This window comes from Tenebrio molitor, chromosome 2 (genome assembly GCF_963966145.1).
Source record: "Tenebrio molitor chromosome 2, icTenMoli1.1, whole genome shotgun sequence".
Taxonomy (NCBI): domain Eukaryota; kingdom Metazoa; phylum Arthropoda; class Insecta; order Coleoptera; family Tenebrionidae; genus Tenebrio; species Tenebrio molitor.
Window position 1 is genome coordinate 12294295 of NC_091047.1, and position 18804 is coordinate 12313098.

The 18804-nt window shown below is 34.8% G+C and overlaps 2 protein-coding genes and 1 long non-coding RNA gene across 3 annotated transcripts in view; 2 read left to right on the top strand and 1 right to left on the bottom strand.

The window, feature by feature from the left end:
- The window catches only part of sima (similar), a 33800-nt gene extending 15195 nt beyond the window's left edge, over window positions 1-18605 (top strand). Inside the window, exons 8-12 of the mRNA XM_069038709.1 lie at window positions 9933-10243; window positions 12070-12293; window positions 12349-12691; window positions 12748-13016; window positions 16969-18605. Of these exons, the coding sequence (XP_068894810.1) occupies window positions 9933-10243; window positions 12070-12293; window positions 12349-12691; window positions 12748-13016; window positions 16969-17211 (1390 nt within the window). The 3' untranslated portion in view covers window positions 17212-18605. The remainder of the gene's footprint in view (window positions 1-9932; window positions 10244-12069; window positions 12294-12348; window positions 12692-12747; window positions 13017-16968) is intronic.
- The window catches only part of LOC138122770 (uncharacterized), a 186709-nt gene that overhangs the window by 45827 nt on the left and 122078 nt on the right, over window positions 1-18804 (top strand). The window lies entirely within an intron of this gene.
- The window catches only part of LOC138123884 (uncharacterized), a 30321-nt gene that overhangs the window by 10190 nt on the left and 1327 nt on the right, over window positions 1-18804 (bottom strand). The gene's annotated exons all lie outside the window — the stretch shown is intronic.

Consider the following 18804-nt stretch of genomic DNA (forward strand, 5'->3'; position numbering starts at 1 on the left):
ATTATGCCCCGATTAAATATAAACAAATATCTTTCATATCAAACGGCGGGAAATTCAAACTTTACACTGTTCTGAACGGTTTAATTTTTTCAACGCCTACTCAGCCCAGGATTTCATTTGAACGCCCGATATTTTTCAAAAAAATTACTTATTACGTAACGGGTGTTCAAATCAAAAGTTTATCAAGATAACTATGACTTCTTGGTGAAAGAGGACAGAACGAAAAAGGGATGGTGCCTTCTTTGACAGATGTCAGTTGTGTTTTGCGAGCGCAACGTCTTTTTACGAGTTGAATTTCGTTTTCTGTGGAATTGAACTGTGATTAAATTTAATTTCAATTTAATTAATCCACCAAAAGCTCTTTGTTGGAACAATGCACACAATGTTGCACAAGAATTTAAAAAATTTTCCCTACCATGTCATAGCAGTACAGTGCAGGAATTGAAGCCAGGACATTATCCAAGAAAATTGTATCTTTGCAGTTGGCTTATCGACAACGTAGGCAATAATGTCTTGGTGTGCATTTAATGCTTCCAACTCTCAATATAAAAATTAAAAAATACCTAACCTAAAATTTTACAAATTCACATCGCTGCGACTTTCGTCAAATTAAGAGGTTTTGTATTCAATGTTACCAAACATGTAGGCCAGAGACATGTCCTGCTCTAATTATAAACTTTTTTGATAGCCTGCCACTCACATTACATATTATAAAATAAATTTAGTCAAAAATGTCACTTCTTAACGTGGTCCTAACCTAACTTTTGTGAATGATCAATGATCATGACCATCTAAGACATACTTCACAATGTTACGAAAAATTCAAAGGCTACTTGATGAATTTTTCAACTGAGCACTCGATATTATCAAAATTTTACTTAGAAGAGACAGACGCTGGGAAATCTTTACAATTAGACTCATTCATGAAGTTGTTCTTGGCGTATCTTGCCCGTAAAAAATATGTTTGGATTTTGTAGATTACGGTCTACAAAAATGTTATATCTTTCAGTGTTACAGGTTCTAATTCTAAAATTATTAATTATTTGTTATGTTGATCGACGTTTCAATTTCTTTTTTATAACTTGTGCCTAGTCACGTCGACCATCAACTTTTACTGTTGTTGATTTCAAAATATGCAGTATTGAGCGGTTGGTGAACCGCAACTTTTATAATCTTTCCTTTTCGTCAAGTCGGAGGTAAACACGGTCGCATTTTTTCTTTGTCATACCGGGATGAAAATTAGGTACGGAATTTATTTATCGCGCAGCTGTTTTGTAACGCTGGCAAATGGTCCCGTTCTATGTATGTCTGACAACTGCATCAGAGACCTGTTATAAATAGGAATAAGACCGAAATATCCCAAGAGTGTTGCTTGTCGTAGTCTCAATTTCAGCATGTGGTTGTACTTTCTTTTCTCAATGATAACCGTGTAATTAGATGACACAACGAATCTGTCAGTCCTTGTCCCAGAATCGCTTTGGTGCGCTGGTATCTCCGTAAATGTAAGAATTTTCTTTTCGGTACTCCGAGTAATATTTTTTCGTAGATATTTACCAGATGTCGTGGACATAATTTTGGCAGGAAACCTGCAATTGATGGATCGCACTGCCTATAATTAATATGTTTATGTGTGATTTAGCATGTTTCGTCTGCGAGGAAGTGAACAGTCCGTTATGTAACAGGGGCAAATGAATCTTTGTTTGTGTAAAACGTGCATCCTGTATCGAAAATAGTATTCAATGTCACCAACACGGGCCGAAAATACCAAATTTAAAAATAAGGAGCCAACACGGTTACTCAAACAGATATTTACCTGTGACGTTTACGTAATGCCAAAACAAAATACCGAAATGTCGAATTACGTGGGTATCTTAATTGGCAAGATTTTCGGTGGTGATGGAATTTTCTTTTTTTTCAGTTACATTCAGCTTTATTGAATTTGTCGCGGCTACTTTTTCAGTCAAACCAATGAAATTGAAACAATGCTCGTAAATAATCGTCCTTGACAATTCAGTTAGCGAAACTCACGGATCTGATTGGGTCAGTGGTCCCAGTGTATTACGAAATGGGGATGGCACCGTTCCAAAAACAACTGCTGTTTTATCGAACCTATTTGCTATTTGTTTGGTTCATTCACGCTTATATGGAAAAAATACGATCCTTCGAAATATAGAAATTTAAAAAAATGTTTACCCAAAGCGGAATCATTTTTACTGCGAAGCCTAATCAATTTGCAACAATTCGAGTAATCTTTCGTAATCGGCACGCAGTTAAAATTTATTAGTTTGAAGGTATAAAACATAAAGGAGTATACAATGTAGTCCTTAATTAGATGTAATAGGGGCAGTTGAAGTTTAACACCCCAAGAACGCTTGTTAATCGCTCTGCTTTGCCGGCTCCGGTATTGATCTCTCCGAAAAAGCCATCCCCACACACAAGTCGAGAACTGGAAGAATCGCATAAAGTCGCAACCGAAACAATTTTCCAATTATTGCACAACATTTGCCAGTTATGAGAGAAGATCCGAGGTCATGGTTTAAGAACACACCTTCCACTTATCGCTTACACGCACCTGACTTGCGTCACGTTCCTGAGCTATGACTTATTGAAAGTTATGTCGGTTGTGGTAGACTGATAGTAGACTTCGGAGAGGTCGTTACACCCAGGGCGAGAGGAGTGTCCCACATTTTTTTTCATTCTCAAATTGTCTTCAAGGCGAACAAATTATTACTCCGAACAAAACGTTCACAAATCCCAATTAATATTGCACAAAGTTACAAAACTAGATAGCGGTTAATAATTTCCTGCTAGGAGGCACGGCGAAACCTCAAAGCGTTGGTTTTTTACCAGTAGTTTGTCACGTATGCCGTTGTGTAATGTGGGGAAATTGCAGGCAACCTATCATTTTTACTCGGAATAAAATAGTGCTGAAAGGTGTTTCGCCAAATAATAAATTTAAATGGAGGTGGTCCAAACTCGCATCCTTATGGGACAATTAAAGTGTAATGCATTTTACAGTCGCCAGCTGAAGTTTTATTGAATGGAATTTTTAGCCAGTGCCTATATTTTTTGCCATTCTTTACGAACGTAAATAACATAAATTGTTGTATTTTTAAAACTTGGCACAAAAACATACATATTTTGATAACTGTTTTTTCAGAAAAATAATACATATGTGTATCTAGTAATTAATTCTCTGTATTAATAATAAAGATATAAATTCCGCTGTGAACAGTGTGAACTTTTCGTAAAACTTTCTCTTTGACACCGTGTCATAAAAATATGATGAAAAAGTACTATAATTGACGTGATCGATAATGTGGACTCATGTCGTTTTCCCTTTTCAAGTTTTGAGTGATTATTTCCTGCGGTTGTCCTAGGTTATGCATTCTTTTAATGGAATCTAAAAATAGTTCACGCCTCCCTTCTGTTTTAAGTTGGTTTATTTGACAGTGTTGTCTTTAAGTGTTGTTCTTTCAGAGTTGTTTACGAACTAGAATTTTCACAATTTAATGCATCCCAATTCACATCATTTGCGCTTTTTAAATGGTACTACGGTTTTTGACCTCCTTCACAAGAGAAAAATAAAGTCCGTAAATAAAGGTAATAAAAGTCGTTCTGTAGTCATTGACGCATTATTATTCTTAAAATACTTGCCGAAATAAGTGCAACATCTGCTAAGTTTATTTGCCTCAAGCAGTGAGTATTTTCATTCTTCTTTGGGGTGTGTTTTTGTTGCTGTTGTATCAGTCACAATTTCAGAATTTTAGGATTCTCTTTAAAAAAAAAGTCTATTGATAATTTAGAAATTGAAAGTCATGGTGAGTAACGTTTACGGTTCAGCTTCACCACATCCTGGTTGCACAATGTTGCATCGGAATCGGTTTCAAAATACCACCCCTTATATTGTTGTATCGTCAGGAATGTGCAGCTTGACGTTCCTCCCCTCCAAACGGTTCGCGCAAGGGCGCCGGTCTTTGGACACCCACCCCCTATGATAGTGGTTTCACTTTCTACCCTCATTCTAGTCGTGGTGTTTCAGCTTCAGCGATTGACTGGGAGTCGTGCCTCCTTATCCGTGCCCATTCATATTTTTTGTCATCGTATAAACAAGTCAAGTTCTACTAAATGAGGATGTCGTCGTTCATGTTTGTCCAACTGGTATGAGGGAGGAAGTGATATTTTTGAAATTTTACTAAAATGACTTGATGTCGGTCATTGAAGAAACGAGGAAATTGATTTATTTGGTAATCTAGTGATTGTATTGTGTCCAACACGAAAATGTTTCTGATTTTTGAACCGTCAAAGGTCGGAAGTGTTTTTGTTGAGTCGTTACGTACTTTGAAAATGATCGAATTGTCTGTGTTGTTTGTTTTCATAATTAACTGGCACGTCAAAGAAAAGCTTTTCCGATAACGTCGAAATTGGTCGAAGGTGTACGCGATTTCAATTATTTTTTGTTGGGAAATACGTTTTTGCAAGAAGTAAACAAAAATGTTACGTATTTTTTACAATAATTGTTGACCCAATTAAAAAATAACATTCATAATTTATTAATTACATTATCACCAAGGGCAAAGACCAGTGCGATAGTACTTGTACCCTAACAGTTTCTGTTTATTTCATGAGCCTGATAAATACATTTTTTCTACACTCTTTTGTTTCGTTGACATGTGGCATAGGGGCTGGAGTCAATTAGATTGTTCTCAAGCTGGTCGCCCGCATTTCTGCAAATTTTCATTTAATTTGGTCGGTTAATTCGAATGCAACAACACAGGCACGGATTTTTAAATTACGAGTATGTTCTAGGACTTTCAGCCATATTACGCATCTTTTAAAGTGTATATTGCTGGTTTAGCGACAAACAGGCCAATTTTTTGATAGTCTCCGACCTTGAACCAGACATAAATTACTTAAGCGACGACGGTTCCAGATAATTTAAGTGTTACGTAATATAATTCAGTTATATTTTGCACCGTAACATTTGCATTGTTTTTGGCTTACATTTTACTAAATGCGTCATTTGGCAGGTTACAGTTTACGTACACTGTGATGAGAACATTTATTTTGGGAAATGGTTCGTTATTATCACGTGATTCGGTTCTGAAATGTAACTGTTTTAGATTTATTTTATATAAACTGCAGCTTTTTTCGTACGTTAAATTGTCCAGTTTTCGTGACCACATTTAAAAATTCCCATCGTCATATTGTTGCAACAGGAATGATGTTTTCATTGGTTTTTGTAAATTAACGAACGAACGTATCCACCAATTTTTATAAATGTACGGTCAAATGCTTGGGTCAGGTCAGTGCTGCTCTGTTGTTTTGAGATTTGAGTGGGGTTTCGTTTAATAATGAATTGGGGAGCTGCAAGGAAGCGTTTTTTTTTTTAGCATTGAATTTTTGTAAAACACCACACGTTCGAAAGTTTGTTTTGTTTCTCACCACCGCAGACCAAAACATTTCGTAACCAACACAGCTGATTCTAAGGGAGGGGGTTAAATTTGGAGTTGTATAAGTTCAGGGTCATGATTCGCGCAGCTTCCCAGCTAAATCGATACTAGACGGAAAGGGAAAATGGCCCAGTAGTAGGGGTGTTTGATTCAAGTACCCTGAATTAATGGCAAGTGGAGGGAATCAGCTGATATCCTAGTTTTTTTTTTTTGTATCTAGTTGTAGACAAGATTGAATTTTGTTCGGTATCTTCTCTGTCTTGCGTAAATGAATGACTTCTTTTTCTCGACAAAGGTGAAAGATTGGATTGTGATTGTGATTGTTCTGTAATGTGGTACTCATGTTTTTGTTAACACGTCTACCCTGTATCAAAATGTATTTTCTGCATTTGCCATGACTTCATTAAAAGCAGCGATACGAATCATGATTTAATGAACGCTAAGATGAAACTCGGTATTTTCGTAACATTACGAGAACACGTGTTAAATGTGACGTTTTAATGAACAATCTCGAATTTAAGTGCATTTTCTTGATATTTTAATTTTAATTATGATAACATGTAATTGCTTAATGTTGGTATTGTTCCCATATTAGGTGATGTGAATAATAGGTATTTGTAGCAGAATTTGAATTAAAAATCTAAGCTCTTAAATTTGTATTTTTTCAGGACTTATGTCACATCAAATTTATTTGTTTCGTAGAGTTAGTGTTTACTGCGAATGTTTTTCTATCAACAGTTATGAGTGTTATATTTTACACATTTCCATGTTTTTAACTAGTAAATGGCAAAAATCATAGTAGGTATGTATCTTACATTAACGGCTTACTAAAATTTAAATGAGTTAGGATTGTAATGTTGCATTGCTGTCTTTTTGGGATTAAACGAAAATATGTTTATTCATTTTTCGATATCGTACGCAGTGTACATTTATGTAGACAAGTAGTGAAAATTACGAAACATTACGGTTACATTTCCTTGATATAAGACTTCAAATGTGGGCAATCAATTTCCCCTTATCACTTCATTCGGGGCTATAAAATAAAAAAAATCGATTTTGAACAAAAAAAATTTTGTTTTTTCGTACACGCTCATAATTCACAATTAATTGAAAGAACAGATTTATGAAATTCGCATCAAAAGATAATTATTAGTTTTTGAATTATTCCAATTTTAACATTAACAGCGAAAAATGACCAAGATTTACAACTCAAATAAATACCTCATCGTTTGTAAGCATTTGTTGACAATTTTTCTAGTAAATCTAAAGGGTACCATAAACAACCCACGTCAACCTCTTTTGTGGAAGTGACCGGCCAATTTAATAATAAATTATTGCCGCATTTTGCACTTTATTATCAAATTTAAACGAAATATTTACCTGTTTCATTAAAAAAATTGAATTTTTTACAGAATATTCTACAGCGATACACAATCATTCCTGAATTTTTTGAGAATTTTAAATCGATTAGAATAAGTGGGTGTTTTCGCTGGGGCGGTAAAACTTGACTCACCCAGTACATTTTGAGCTCATTTTTAATTTTTTCCAACATTTTCAAAATTTGCATCGTAAAAGTAACCGTAACAGTAATCTGGGTTAATTAATTGAATAACAAGGTCGTATTTAATCAAGTGACATAAAACGATCATCAACGTGTAAGATGTTAGCAATAATGTGATTATCACGTTTATGATATCAGTAAATCCATTTGTAGATTTGAATTTTTGTTCCACCTCGGATAACGCCTCTTGAATCATACATTGTTATCCCTACAGATAGATCTACTGTTAATTTATTCTTATTGTAGTATTTAAAATTAATTTATTCTTATTGTAGTATTTAAAATTTAGTGGCCATTAATTGCGAACGTAAAAATGCTAAAAACTTGGTACATATTTGCTAGTTTCCAGTTTTCGATTGACTCGTAATAAAGTGACAATTTGATCTGGAGATGTGCAATAATAAAAAGTATTTATGTCATCAAGTGCATTTAAAACAAACCAAGTAACAGAAAATGCTCACATGATCACATAGCTCAATAATATAATGAGAATAACATTGTTGACCTATCTAGGTTCAAGCTCTTCATTAAGTTTTAAACTAAATGTTTTTTTAATTAATAAATAATCAGGCCAAATAAACACTGCAGGCTTATTGTTTGGTATCTTTTTTGTGTAGAATTTACAAGTTTTTTAAAGCTGTAAATAGAACTTAAATCGAGTAAAATAAGCAAAGAATAACTTTACCGATTTTATTGTTGCCGAAATTAGTTATGAAAATCATGGTTAGCGAAGGATTTCACATTAGTATGGTTTATCTTTTTAATTATAAACTTATTTTATCGGGCGATAAAAACTCAACTGTGGTTACGAAATCTCCGATGGTAATTGACAATGAGTATGGAAAAATTTCATAAAAGTAATCGTTTGATGACCGAAAGTCGTGTCACGTACATACCTGTGATTAAAAAGTGCTAAGTTATTAACAATTGCTTATTTAATATGTATCATTAAATGAAACTGGTCTAATCAGGACACATTTTGATTGATTTTATTAGGAGTACCAACGACATGCTACATCATGTTTGATAGACTGCGCCAAAAAATTGTCGCAACAAATCGAATTTCGAAAATATTGTTTGTTTTATTATGAGAAAAGATATCTACACAAATGTAAACGTCCTAACATATGTAATATTGATGCAATATTATAAGTTATAATATGCATATCATTTTTGCTTCAATTACTTCTGCCATTTTTAAGTGATGCAAAAATAGGTTTAGTGTTGCGACAATTTTTTGCCATAGTATAGTTTTACCATTTTACCCGCTGACATTAAGGGTTTTACTACTTGTACTAATCGTGTCATATTTCATAATTTACTGTCCTGACAACATTATGATAAAAATATTTATGTACACGTCAGTAAGTAATTTTTGTCGAGTTTCACAGGATTTACCGGTCTGTTTTTATCTGCTCGATATTACACCAATAATAACATTATGTAAATATTATAGCAGTGTTATTTTTTATCGAATTAATTATCACTTTTATCGTATCTTTAATGATGATGGTGCCATGTTATAAAAATTGTTTTACGATCTCATGAATAACGTGGAGTGGATGACAAATAACGGAGAAACTAGAAAATTACCCTTATTTTGCCCCAAAAAAATTCCGCATCCAGATTTAAAACAGACCTCTCAAGTGGTTTAATTAAGACAGATGCGTCGTGGGTTAATAAATTCATGTGACGTTTTAATGGCCGAATAGAAATGGTGTCGTCACATTATGTGCCACAATCAACATCAATTGTCTACCCTCACGGTGTATATAACATGACCAATTTGAGCGGACGAGACTCGGTCCACTTATTGTCCGTCCCTCATATCGTGCGTTTTTTATAGAGTCCACCGACGAAATCTCGCCGTTGGGGTGGAAAATGTCGAGGGAAAAAATGGGAGAAATTACGTAATTGTTTTGATGTCGGAGACGGTGCAGCACAAGTTTTAATCTTTACACTGTGTACCCTCTGTTATCATGTTTTTCGAGGTGATGTCAAGACGGTAGCTCGTGGTGTAATCGTTCTTATAAATAAACGAAGTTCCAAAATAGACGAGTTGTAAGGGCGAATTCATAAGATTACGTGCGAAATAATGCAAACATTTTTATTTCTCAGTGGAAATCTCCCAGAAAAATTGTCGACTTTTTCGCTTTGCTTTACGATCGCCAAATTTGACTTTCCGATTTTAACACGTCGGTTCTACTTGCTTGCACACTCGTTCAGTTTTGAGTAAATCGCGTGGAATATTTTGGTAAAATTAATTTTGCGGTGTCAAAACAGGCGTAATCGTCCTGTCTGAGCCGAGTTTATTGAAACCGTATAAATAGAGCATAATGAGCTGTATGATTTAGATAAGGTGGAGGAAATATTCTCTGTTGCCATCTAGATAAGTAAAAATCACGCGTTCTGCGTGCCGTCCGAGCAGTTGCGGATTAAATATCCTTATATCACTTGTCGCGCTGTAAATTGCATGGTCTGATGGGCTGATCACGTGCCCCCATCAGCGTTTCCTTTCTGTAATTTAACATGTGCGTTGCCTCCGTCACGTGAGTTCTGTCATGTACAGCAACGGTCCATCCACATTCACTTGTCAACCCATCGAGAGTTCTCGATATAGCCCACCGGCGGCTCTTTGGTGGGGATCAACCACGCGACTGCTCCACCGGGTAGCGGTGCGGCACTCCTCCGAATCAGTCGGCATCGAGACTTCCGAACAAATCAGCAGATAAGAAAAAAAAACCGAGTTATCACGCGGCCGATAGTGCGTCTATATATCGATAGGATAGCGGTTAGGTGCGCTCAGACTGTACCCCGAGAACCTTCCCAGTCGGATTTCCGAGTGCGTGCGGTTGGTTGTCCGAAAAAGTCATAGATCGTCTCGAAAAGGGCCCCAGCAAGTTGGTTTTGTTTTGCAGTGGCGTCGAATGCAAAGATGAGATCTATTCGTCGTCACAATTGGCGTCGGTAAAAACAGAGAATTCGTGCAAGAACACCAGCGCAGCCGAGACTGTTTTACCTGTGGTTGTTGTGGAGAAAGTGGCCGATGAAACTGGTCCATTTAAAAAATCCGATCTAGTTAAGAACAGAGGAGAGTTACTGCCGTCCTACTCGGAGACTGGAGCTCCGAAACCGCCCCTGACGGCCACTTCGAAGATCTTCGCACCCAGAACTGAAGAAATGAACAAGGGATTCTTGACGTTCTCAGATGACGAACCGGGGCTCACAAGTAAGTTGGCCATCCGACGTAAAAACATTACCAAAAACAGCCTTCGTCGGTAAAGTTCCGTTGTCGATCTAGTGTCGTGATAAGATTAATTAATAACCAGTCACTGATTGTAAATCGTGTCAATTTGCAGTTGATATCTAGTGTTTCTTCTACATATCTGGGAAAATAAAAATCCTTGGAAACGTTTGTGTAGCAAAGATAAAACGTCTGCAAATATTTAAACATTGTATTGTACCTCCTGTAATAATTGCTTTACTAGCGTGTTTCGCATTGTATTGCAAAAAAAAGCAGACATAGGTAACTCTGAAGACGTTTTGTGTTTGTCAATGTACAGAGTTGGAAGCCTTATCCACGACACACACACACAATAATTGTTATTTTGTTAAGGGGTTATCGCATTTTATTAATGATATCTTAAATAAATTCTCGTAAGTTTGTTGTTTTGAGCGTGTTACATAATCCGAGGCATCAAATGATTGGTTTATAATTATGACGTATAAATTAACGTGAGACAAAGCAACTTTATAAACGAGTTATCTATCTTCAACATACCTACACTGAATTAAACATTATTTGCACGTATTGTTAGCTTTAAAAATAATTCACAGCATGAGTGTTAGTTTTTCGAAGTAAATTAGAATCAATATGTACTACTGCAATCACGATTTTTATCAAATTGTGATTTTACAACACCGACTAATGTCATTTCTAGATAACAGGTTGTAAAATAAATGATATTGGATTATTAGGAAAGTTGTAGTACAATAGAGAAAAGGTCACATGGAGTAGGTCGTAATTTTTTATGCGACAGTAATAAATTAATGTCCAAATTAAAATTATATGTAGAATGGTAAAATTCAGAATTCAATAAGGATTTTAACAAGGCATTCGTGGTGTCAAAACAAACAGACTGCTAAACAAAAATATTTGCATAGTGCACTTAATTTGTATAATAAGTTACGTTTAAAGGAAAATTTTCGTCTGTTTGACAACAAGATCTAAATAAGTGGCAAAATAACGTTAAAACCGAATCATGTTTTAATCATTTTATCAGTTTTATGACATTTCAGAGCAAATAAATAACGTTGATGTTGTATAATGTATTGTACATTTAAATTTGAACTTGATTTTTCTCCCCCGAAAACTTCGAAGTGTGTGTTGCGAAAAGTATTTATTTGTAGTTAGTAACAATTGAACTTTTGCAAAATTGTTAACCTTGCTGTGTTGCAAATATTTAGAGCAAATTAGTGGTCGGCAATGGAGGCTTGTCCAACTAGCACAGTTGCATTTATTTTTATTTTTCTAATTATAACTGGTTATTCCCTTAAAACGCGCGGACGATGTATTCAGGTATCGAAGGTGTTAAATGAGCAGTACTAATTCGTGTTTAAGGTTTGTAAACATTTGTGTCGTTGCTTTAGTTTTTCATTAAGCGCGTGTAAAGTACACCAGTTGCATTATATAAGTTTGTAATAGGCTGTCGAAGGTCGCCAATGCTACGCTAAATCATGTGAACATTACATAATTGAGGTCGTATGCAAAAATTTGTGGTTTATCTGTCTAAGCCAAATCGACGCGAAAACATCAATGCTGTTCGTTTATCATCCTGGCAAGTTCCTGGCTTTGTTTCGTCCAAACCTAATTTTAGAAACTGTTAGTTTAAGTCCGTAATTAAAGTCAGTAAATAGCGCTAAAAACCTTGACATTAGATCGTCATAATGGAATAATTCAATAGATAAATTTACGAAGGCAGTAGTGTTTTTATCAACCGCTTCATTGGCTGTAGCGGTTCATGTTGTTAACCAAATTCTTCTTTGTGTTTGCAGTGCTGAAGGACGAACCTGACGACTTGACGCATTTGGCTCCAGTAGCTGGCGATGTTTGTGTACCTTTAGATGACCACCCTTTTCTGACTGACAAGATGTTGGATGATTTCTTGCTCAGAGACAGTTTTGAACCCCTTTTGACTGACGAACCAACCGATCCCTTCATATCGTACAGAGATTCCTACGACAGTTCCCCTCAGTTATTATCGCCTAACGTTTCAAAGGTATTATTTGGCGTGGGTGGAAGAAACGAGCACTTTTCAGAACAATGTTTTCCAGAATTCGGAATGCAGTTTACCTTCGTTGAACAGTCCGAGCGATTCTTTGAGCGACGAAGATCGACTGTCGACGTTTATGAACTTGCACACGGAAGAAGAGACGGATTTGGTGGCGAAAGCTCCATACATAACGATGAATATGGGCGACGATTTGCCCCTATTGATGTCGGATGATCTCATGTGGAACAGCAACGAAAAATCGAGGAGTTCGCCCGACAGTAGTTCCAGTTTAGCACAGTTGTTATGTTCGTCGATAAACAAACATTCGCGATCGAACGATCACGGCGGAGGGTTGATTCAGACGGATCAGATGATCGATATGGACGATTATTACAACAAGAAAAGTAAAAAGGTGTTTGCGCTGTTGTGTGGAAAATTCTATTTGTTTTGCTATTTTTAGATTCCTCATTAAACGGAAAATCGTCGCCGATTGCTTCTAGGTTAGAACGAACAAACAAAAGATCGAACACGTCATCGTACGAAACTAACACAAAAAGATCGAGGAACGAGCCTAAAGAGACGATGTCCTCTGAACTTTTACAACAGTTAATGTCCAATAATCACCATCGAGGCCGGCCCAAAGGCAAGAGTAATTGGTTATTGGACTCCGGAGGACAGAAAGCAGCTTGCATAAGTCAACCGAGCGACAGTGTTCTTATGAACCTTTTGGTAAGCGGTTTCGACATAAGAGCCGGATATATTTGCCTGGCCCCGACTAAATCCAAAAGATGAAGTGAAATGTTCGAAAGGTCTCTATTATGAAGTGCGCTGTGCTCAGTATTGAATGAGGTAGATTAGGAAAAAAGGAAGTTTCTCTAGAATTATAGCCGAAGAGGGGACGCGGAGAGAGATTTATTTTTATTAGAAAAACTAGTAAATCCGAGTATCCTTTCTCTTTGAACCAAGGTCTGAAACGGATGGCATTATTCTGTTGCCAAACTACTCGATAGTACAAGAAATCAGGGAGATGAAAACACCATCCTAATTACTGCCAATTAAATTATTCGAAAGAAACAATTAGAGACAGCGTACTGTTTTGACTGTGATAGGAACTACTATCTGAAAAGCTCTCTATTTATGTTTCACATTCCACTTCAACTCATATTCACCGTATAACATACATACTCTTGATGTAACAGAAAGCTTTGACTGTCACTCTATTTCAAAAAATATATGTTGGACGTTTTTCGTGATTGTTGAATTCTATCGGAAAGCTAAATATCTCCAGCAGGTGAGACGAGTCGATATCGTTAACTTTACTGTCGTCGACGACACGTAACAACAGTGACTTTCCGTCATGCACTTTTGTTGTGTCGTGAAATGTCTAAAGGAAAGGTTATTCATTATTTTGCATATCATTCGTGATGGTTGACGTTTTATAGGACTAGAAAAAGACGCTTAAAATGTATTCTTTGTAACAAGAAAGGACATCGTAAGTACGTGTTAACATGTTTGATATAAATATTTTTAAAAAGTATTTGAAAATTATACAAAAAAAGTAGATTCGTACGAGTTGTACACAACGAGACACCATGTAACGATGTAGTGTTAGTTGTACATACCTTTGATCATTCAGTGTTGATCAGTGATCGAAGGTGCCATGAATTCATTTGTACATAGATTTGTTGTTATTGTTAAGGCAATAATATTCAGTGATATGTATAATCTTTTATAAAGATTATTTTTAGATTATATTAATTATTGTGTATTTATTTTCGTAGCATATTTGTTAATATGCTCATGTTGTAAATAAAATATATTTATAAGTATGACTGTCTTTATTTCATCCAGAGGAAACACGTAATTGTAATATTAAAGAGTGTATTTTAATAAAGAATATCACTAAATGGTACTTGAACTGAATGTCGAATATTATTCAAAAGGTGAAAATTTCCCAGGAAAAACTAATTGTAAATTACCGTTATAATTTTTTTTACACGGTCGCAGTAACAATAATGCTCGGTTATTTTTGTAAATTATTTAAGTGGCAAATTTTTTTTCTAGTACTGAAACAAAAAGTGATGGATAATTTTTGGAAAATATTTTTTATATTTGTGTTATTTTGTTGTGAAGAATAAACACGACCTAAGGGGGGTAGTTAAAAACAACAAATTAGTGTTTTCGTGATCAAAAAATGAAAATATTCTCAAGTACTTCACTGATTCTAAATATATTTTTTCTCAACCGGTAGTGATGTTTAATTAATGCTTTTTTGTTTTGTTTTTTTTTTTTATTGAATAACTTTCTAATTTTGTTTTATTTCGAATATGTTATGCTCAACCAGTGGCGGTACTGGAGGTGCTATACCCGGGACAACGAAAAAAAAGGGGATGTGGCGTTACTTGCGCAGAACGATGTACGCCGAAACCTGTTTCACAATGAGGCAAGTTCTTTGCCATTTGTCATTCTTATAAGAATGTGATGTAGTTGGTAGACTGAGAAAAATGTTGCATTCATTGACGTGCACATCTTCTCCAAACATGAACACGTGGTCAAACTGCCGAAGCGTGTCTAAAACCAATGAGATGCCGTCAAGTACATCAGGCTTTTAAAAATATGCACCCGTTTTGAATAAGCCAATTGGAAGCTGCTGTTTAAAATACGCGGGCACTAGGGGGCGGTTTTATTACTATATCTGTTCGTTGTCCCGGGTATAGCTTCCCTTTCAAAAATTTCATCGAATTTATACAGGCTGATTCTGAAATAACTTGTGGAGGAAACCGGTAATTGGTGATGAGAAGAGGTTATAGACAAATAAATTTCATTGTAGAGGTTTTTTGGTTTTCGGGATACAAATGATCGAAAATTTGGTCAAAATTGCTAGTACGCTGCTGAGTTAAAGATGATTAATTGATTATCCTGGTAGTTTAGCAACAATAATAATAATCAAAGGTAAAAGCTGCCCGCCAGTCACAAATGTGACATTACTCCTTTCGATCATTTTCATAGAAACATTTATTTACAAAGCAGTGTGCTTGCACATACGACTTTATTGTGGAGGTGATATAACAATGGTTGCTAATGAATGAAGTGAACATATTCGGACAAATATTCCCTATTCATAGGCGTCGAAAATACAAGGATATGGAGTAATTTCCATCTTTTAATTTCACCCCCAAAAGTCATTTTTTCCAAACTTATTTCAGAATCACCCTGTATATGATATACCCCATCCACAGAGTAACTTCCGACTTCTCTTTTTTTTCAACCCTCGCGTCTGCTTCCTCCTCATTGAGGCACTAGCGCCGCCACTGTGCTCAGCCCAACAAAGATTGTTTTAATTTACTATTAAAAAATGCAGCTAAATCATAAATGACCAGAAATTTATTTATTTATTAACGAAATTTGAGAATTCTTATTTCAGCTAATTATTTGACTGATTAAAAAACGCGCAATTTTTATTGCGACTAGTGGTATTTAATTAACTCATTAGATGTAACCACAACATGGAAAAATTTCGACTAATCTGAATGCGATTATTTGGTTGATTCGCAATTTGGAAACTATATTTTTACGCAATCTATAATGGAAGAATATTTGCAGTGCAAATTATGATGGAAAAAAACCTCTGAATGAATAAGACATACATACTTAATTTCAATACGGTATGTTACTCATGCGAGAGAGAAAATAATTAAAAACCAGGAACATTAAAATGTAAATGAAAGACGATGAAAAATGACGTTAGAATTGTATTTTGCTATTTATTTAATCGATTCATTTCGGTTTGATTTTGATTAATTTCATTAGGAAGTTAAGAAAATGTATAAAATAATAATAATTTTTTAATATGTTATTGTTATTTAACGTTTTGGTAGTTAAATTTATTTATGTGGTTTTTTGCTAAAAACTATTCAGAACAATTAGTTAATAATAACTATGGTAATGTAGGTACATAAAGTGTTTTTTATATTATGTTCTTTTAGTTAAAAACCACAAGTTTCCTTTGTAATATACATATACATACTCCTATTAAATAAGTTATTAAAGTGTCTAGCACATTAAGTTAAGTAACCACTTATTCTCTTAAGATTTAAGGATTAAAGGTAGATAATGAGATTGTCAGTAAATATTTATTGATTGTGCACAGGTGATTAATGAAATAAAATCTTCCACGTGCTTACAAGACCAGCAATTTATTGGCAAAATCATTATTAATTACCGTAGTAAATATTTGAACTATACGTTGAGCTAAATCTGTCGTAGATTTATCGTGAATGTGTGTAAAAAGAAAGGTCAAAACTATTTTCATAATATTATGCAGATCGAGTTTTTTTCCTTGAAATAGTTTTGGCCTTCTTTAGAGTTTCGCTTAAAACATAATAATTATCTGTTTACTAATTTACATTAATTAATGACACGAGTAGTTCTAATCGCTTTATGTTAAAAATTTCTTCGCGTTGCAGAGTTCAAGATCGATGCTGACATTGCAGACCTAAACACTAACTGATAAACAAAGGGATAAGAGGACATAATCCGATTGGAGATCGGCATTTCTGATGGAATTCGTCATTGTTAACTAGATAATAACTACAGTTTACGTCAAAGCTTTCTGATGTACATTTTTTTTTTCATCCAAGACACGATTTATTAGTTGTTATCATTTTATTTTTTTGTGCAGGATGATCAGCTGACAGCGGAGAAAAATAGCGCTAGGTTATCCACAGGGCCTCCGGACTCTGTCGAGTCTCGACAGAGCACGATCCGGAAGAATTCCCTCTCTCTGCTGGACCCGGATGCAACTGCGATACCCTCGTTGCTCGACTTGACGCAGCAGGACTTTGAAGTGAACGCCCCCGTGAACAGCCTCCTTCTCCAGGGCACCGATTTACTCACGGCTCTGGACATAAGCGGGCCCATTTAGCTAGAGCTGTTTGCTGGCGAGACAGCAGTTGTACGAGAGTTTGAAATGATACCGCTAATCATTATTAAAGGGGACAGTGTTACGGTGGAAAATGTACAAATTGTTGCAGATGGTAACTAACAAGATAATTTAACACTATACGACTGAAATGAGGGGTCTTAGTGGTTTTGTAACGAGTTTGTAAGATTTCGAGGTTGACAAGATAATGTACCTTTTGGGGAGCGACATAATTATGATCTCGGGTATATTATGGTGTTTAAGCCGTTGCAAAACCAGAAGTGTTGAAGATAATGTTTTAGGTTATCGTGCACAAATTTCCACTGATGTTTTCGGTAGAGTATAGTCGATCAGATCAGAGTGTACATGTGAAAATAGTAATAAATTTCTGTTATCCATTATTGTTTTAAATGGATATTCCTGATTTTGTAACATAACAATATTTTTGTAATTTTATAATTCACGACTTATAAAGATGAACATTTCCAAAGTTATTGTAAATATTCCTAGATTTTAATATGATGCATTGTAAACAATCAATTGTCCTCATTTCATTCTAAATTATATTGTTAATTCCATTAACTTAATTTTTAGATAATTCTCATGAAGAGTCTCAGCATTACTTTCAAGCTCTCTTTTTCACTGCTATAATAAAGTGTAGTGATATGTTAATAATTGAAATTATTGTTTTAATACAACAGCGCTGTTCTGTTGGTTTTATTGTAAACTTATTTTGTGTTAATTTGTATTTTTATGAGTTTTATTTATATTAAGTTGGATTCAGACACTCATTGAAAATGATGGTAAATATAGGTACCTAAAGCAGAGCCAAATAATTTTTAATAAAAATATCTGTTTTGATACATTTTGCAATACTGCCATAAATGTTGTTTAGTAATGATAGTTATTATGAAAAGCATTTGAAAAATTAGGTTGTAGATTAAAGAGTAGTTTATTAAAAAGAATTATGAAGTACATATGTATATGAACGCAATATTATCATTTTATTATTTGTGTAACATCAAATTTCAATCAATGTGGGCAAAGACAGGGTACAAAGTCAAAGACATTTTTTAAATAACAAAAAATTTAGAAAAAAACAAGTTTGATGTTGCACAGAAATGATACTTACAGTTCTAGTTTTAGTGGCTGCAAAGTTGCAATATTAAATTCGAATCTTGTTTTTATATTCTTTGCCCGGGTTTTATATTATATTATTTGAAGGCTGTCTCTTTAAGAGTTTTTAAAAAATGATCGTTACTAATTAGAAAACTTACTCTTATTTTAAAGCGTGTATCTTAAATTTTATAAGCGAGACAATTATAAAAATGTATAGTAATTGTAAAGAAAGTGTTATGGGAAGATAGTACTCGGGTAAATAAATTATATCAACAATTTGCAATGTGTTTTTAATCACTCCTTCACAAGGTGTTTTTTTAAATAAGTACAGGCTTTTCATGAATGAATTGTATCACAAGAAGGCTGTGTCCCCATGTTAATAAATGGAGTCACAGCACATCTGATGCATGAATCGTTTATGAAAGCCCTGTATTTTTAACATATTTAAAGACATCAGTACGCTCTTATATACACAAT